Consider the following 5111-nt stretch of genomic DNA (forward strand, 5'->3'; position numbering starts at 1 on the left):
CAGTAAATAAATATTGCATCAGATGCCTGCATGTATTATATGCAACCTGACTCATCACATCACATGTGGTATTCATGCTAAATCTGCCTAAACCAGCAAATAACAAATAGCAGCATGAACAGAGCATCTTCACAGCTGTGTCTTTTTCTGGCTACATGCCTCCTCTTGCACTGGAAGAGCTGCTGTAATAGAGAAGTTTGTTGGTATTTGCACTTGCACAGCTCCTGGAATACTAAGACACTCAAATAGTAGAAATTGATATTCACAAAAGAGCTGTCAGTGGAAAAGTTTTCCCTAAGGTGCAGTGTTACAGCACAGTGTGTTTCACTGGCACTTAGGCTGCCTTTCCTTCCAAGGGAGAAATATGAGATACATAATCTGTTTGTACTCCTGACTTTTCCCTATCCAGTAAGAAGAACATTGTTTCAAAGGACTCTTGCCCTTAAGCAGGCAATATAATCCGACAGATTTGCACTGATGTGGTCTGGGTTATGCCATCTTCTGACATCATAAGCTTCAAAGTAAAAAGTAACGTTGTCCTCTAGAGGGGCAGGTGGAAGGGAAACCACCACGGTCTTCCAAGGACTCAAAGGCATGTCTCATGCCTGATCTCGCAGCAGCTGACTTGTCCACCAGACAAACATGATGAACAAAATTAATCGAAATCTGACTCAGTGCTACCAAAAAAAATTCAAATTCAGACAGGGCAGGTTTGTAGCTGTTTGCTCAGAGCACAGCTTTGAACATCATGGTACAGTTCAGCTGGGAAAAAAGGCATTTTGCAACCTCAGCAGTCTAGTCTCCTGCTCTGCCACTACACCAAGTAATGCTGGAGAGGGCTACTAAGATCGTTGCTCCACTGTGAACCAGGTTAATGGACAACTCCTAAAGACAGTGAGATCCTCAGATGCAGGCTGGCCAGGAAACTCCAACTATACCTCCTGTTTGTATGTTTATGGCTTCGGCTGAGCTCTGAGTGCAGCATACACTGAAAGGTAGAAGAACAAAGACTGGGATTTTCAAGGGGAGCTCAAGGCCTTCTCTGTTCTCTGAAACAGTGAAGTGTACACATGATAAGCCAAGAGAGCTGCTCCACGCTGTGGTCACATGCCATGTGGAAGCTGTAATCTCACAAGGACACAGATATGGCCATGCAGATACGGGTTATGCCTATGCTAATAACTATTGTATGTCCCTAGAGCTCCTAAAGGGCTTTTAATCTAGCTGCTAATGTGTGTGAAAGCTTGTGCTGAAGAAGCTTCATTTCTCTTGTGCTCCTGTTAGCCAGGAACATGCTACCCTTCAATACCCTGTCTTGAGGGGTGAGAACATAAGCTGGCAACTTCTTTGTTTAAACCTTTAGAGGTAAAAAGGAAGGGAGCTGCCTGCCATGCTGGGGACAGATGTCATGACTGCAGGCAGCAAACACAAAAAAAAGGGTGGTTGGTAGCAAGTGCTGAGAAATCATCTGCATTCTCAACATCCCCTTCAACCAAACCACCTCTAACATAGTCCTCCCAACAACCAGGCTGAAGCAGCATAGGTACATTTACCCGTGCTGTCAGCACTGCTTTGTTCTGCATAGGTTATCTTACGTTAAAAAATACATAACATACTGTAAAATCCTAGTATAGGTTAAACAAGTTGTAACATACCTCAGATGGTCAAAGCAAACCTAACTGCAAAGCATTAGAAGGTAATTGTCTTTGCATCAGCTCAGTGCCTGCCTGTGTAAGGCTCCTGCGTCAGAGAGCTGACAGCAAAACTTCAGATGTGGGGGAGGAAGCAAAGCAGACACAGGAGGAAAAATGCTGCAGACGTCTTAAGGGGAGGGCTTGTCGTAATAGATTTTTGTCATCATTGAATTCAATCATGGGGAAAGGTCAAACTTGCCTAAGACAGCCTGAAAACAAGAACCTGTCTCTGTTTCAAGGCCCATCAATAGGTACTTTCCCAAGGCTACTACCTGCACCAGGCATTTGGCTCAGGTCAGCATCTCTGGCTGCACAGAGAAACGCTTGACCAAAAAGCATCCAAACTTCTGCCAGGAGCAGTGCTGGTCCCTCTGCACAGCCACACCTGGGGGGGCCTCAGAGAGAGGGGGCCTTTGTACAGCCCTTGAGATGACTCCCGGTGCCAGAAGCGATGTGGCACAGGAGCCCAGCTGAATCACAGCTGCAGCACTCACACTAATTGTCCGAGGGACAGAACAATCGCACTTGTCTGACCGGTCAGGGCACAATGGGAGCCCAACATACTCTTCTTTGTGAAAGCATTTCGCCTTGAAGAAAATTTCCAAATCAAAGTCCCTTTAAACTCTAAAGCCTTTCTAGACTTCTTCCTGGCATGTGCAATTTATTCTAGGGAGAGCTTTAAAAGAGATGTTACCCAGGAGAGTGAGATCTCACTGCTGTTGGCTTTCACTGCCACCTGTGAAGGAAGTAACCCTGAATTTCCATTACACTGTGATGAGAATTGAGGTCTCAACTCCAACCATCTCCCTGAAAAACACCTAAGGTGCAGCCTGAGGTCCCTTTTCCTGGTTGCACCTCTTTACCTCATCAAATGGGACTGCCTCTGTTACAGAAATCAACCCCGGCCCCACGTAAGCCTGGCTCTCTCTTGGGGCTGGTGCTTCCCTTCAGCTCAGCAGATGCAGTGGGAGAGCTGGAGAAAGGCCTGTTGTTGCTGGTGCACAAGCCCTAGAGGAAAACTGATTGCTCACACCAGGAGCTGCACCCTTGCTCGCAGACAGCCAGCACGGCGCACACAGCCACGTGCGTGACTCCAAGAGCTGCACTTTGTGTCACCTTTAGAGGCCAGAACAGTCTGAACTGATGCACAGTTACAGGTGCTGGACTCACTGCAGGGGCAAACCCAGCACCAAGCAAGTGCCACAGATGCCACCAAGCTCCCACAGATGCAAACAAAGAAAGCAAAGGACATTTCCTTCCCCCTGCCCACAGGAGCCATTGACAGCACTGAATATCCTGACCACTACCAGCAAGGGGAAAACCCATGAGTTCTGCCTATTTTTGTAGGACCACAAATCAATGGCAAAACTGGGTGGGGAGAGGTGACTCTGCCCTAGAGGGCCCCAGTGTTGTGGGGCTGGCGGGTCTCAGCAGTTGCCATTGTTGGCGGAACTTAGAACCCGTATCCGGGTACCCTGGTTACCCCGGCACATCTTGGTACAAACACAGTTCTGTGGCAGTTCTCCTTCTACCTGGCACGAGTGAGGTCCCAGGGAAGGGAGAGGAGGTCTGTGTCCCATGGAGGAGACGGGCTTTGAGGATGAAGTGGATGCAGCCATGGCAAGGGACTGCACTGGGGATGGCACAGCTGGCCAGGTGACCATGGGCAGGGAGACTGGCACACAGTGAGAGCAAAGCAGAGCCCAGCTTCAGTCTCACCTCTGAAATGTGGTTTGGGATGAGAGTTGCAGAGAAGTAATCTTCCAGTGGAGCAGAGCATGTCAGAGAGGAAAGGACTTATCTTCATACACACTTTGGCATGTTTTAGAAGGCAACACAAACTTGTGTTTAAGTCAGTTATGTAGGAGTTGCTTTCCAAAAGATGAGTGGAGGAGTTACCTACACAAATGTTGACACAAAGAAAACAGCCACTGCCCTTTGCAAGAGAAAATATCCCCCTCCCCAGCCTGGGAGATGCAAGTTCAGTGGCTGAGGATTTTTGTTTTCAATCTGGCTTTGCAGCAGGTTGGCCTTGGTACCTTTGCCATGAATACAGCTGCGGATGGAGCAGTGTGGCATTACAATGAGCCCATTGTAACCATGTATTTCCACTTAACAAGTGAATGTCAGCCCATGTTTGATTAATGTCATTAGAACGAGTGGCCATTGTTTACCTTGTAATTTATTAGAGGTAGGATTTCCAAAAGGGATTTCAGGTAGGCACCTAATTCTTATGGACTTTTAATTATAATTGAATACCTAGCCTCATTAAGCACCTTTGAAAACCCAATCTGAAATGATCTGGCAGAAAGAGAAATGCTTCTAAGTCCTAGGACAGGGTTTGTCCTTGGCACTTGTTTAGAGAGAGGATGCAAGATTTGTGTGAACTGGGAGACTAACCTATGGCTTTGGCAATTTGCAGACCCCAGCGGAGGACCTGTCTGGCACAGCGAAGGAGACAGCCCTTGGAACGGACAGTGAGAGTGCTCCACTATGCAAGACCCCGCTCATCTGTTGTGCAGATGGCCTTGATAAGGATACCTTTAAAATTGTGAGATACTGGGTAGCATTTAGCAGTAGAAGTCAGTGGCATCTCAGGGTTTTGAGAGGGAGGGAGCAAATAAAACCCAGGAGTGTGGCACAGTGAGTGGAAAAAGAACACGAGACTTCATTCCGTAGCTTTCTTCCATGTCTGAAGCTTTTTACCTCATGATTGTTTTCCAGTCATATGGACAATGCAGCACTTTTAGTTTAAAAACAAAAAAACAAAGCACAAACACACCCCCACCTCCCCCCGCCCAAAACTAAAACCCAACAACCAAACAACAGCAGATTAACCACATTTCACAAACACAGTTTGGCCTATGGGAACGACTACTGCTACATTATCACTTCTCATGACACCATGTGCTTCCTTGGCTAAAGTGGTTTGGTTCCTCTGCATCACTTACACTGCAGCCTCCGAAGCTCCATTCTGTACCATTCTCTCCCAGCATAGGATATAACCTTCCTGTTCCTGGTATATCACGGCATAACTGCACATGGCCCCATTCATGGCCTAATGCACATAACAGACAAAAAGATGCACAAAAGGGAGGGCATCCAGAAACAGTGTTTGCTCCTGCATCATGTGTGAATGTTTGCGCCACATGCCAGGTTTGGCCACAGGAAGAAGCAGCATAAGAAAAAGCAGTAAAGCAGTTTCCTTTCCTCCTCCTTGCAGAACAGCAGCTATTTTGTAGCCTGAAGTTTATACCTTTCACCCCACAATGGTAAAAAGGAATTCCCAGTCTTGGAAATCCCTCAATTCCCTTTCGTATCACCTTTGGCATGCTTTGCCTATGACATCACCAACCTCAGGATGTGCAGGAGCAACTCCTGCAGAGCAGTGGGAGTGCTTGACAGAGGTCCTGCTGA

The 5111-nt window shown here is 47.1% G+C and overlaps 1 protein-coding gene across 1 annotated transcript in view; it reads left to right on the forward strand.

Moving 5' to 3' along the window:
* Positions 1–3272: 3272 nt before the first annotated feature.
* Positions 3273–5111, forward strand: part of LOC104403259 (chromosome unknown open reading frame, human C17orf64) — an 11727-nt gene continuing 9888 nt past the window's right edge. The window contains exons 1-2 of the mRNA XM_010011327.1: positions 3273–3350; positions 4117–4245. Of these exons, the coding sequence (XP_010009629.1) occupies positions 3273–3350; positions 4117–4245 (207 nt within the window). The remainder of the gene's footprint in view (positions 3351–4116; positions 4246–5111) is intronic.

The sequence above is a fragment of the Nestor notabilis genome, unplaced genomic scaffold (genome assembly GCF_000696875.1).
Source record: "Nestor notabilis isolate BGI_N333 unplaced genomic scaffold, ASM69687v1 scaffold23983, whole genome shotgun sequence".
Lineage (NCBI taxonomy): Eukaryota > Metazoa > Chordata > Aves > Psittaciformes > Psittacidae > Nestor > Nestor notabilis.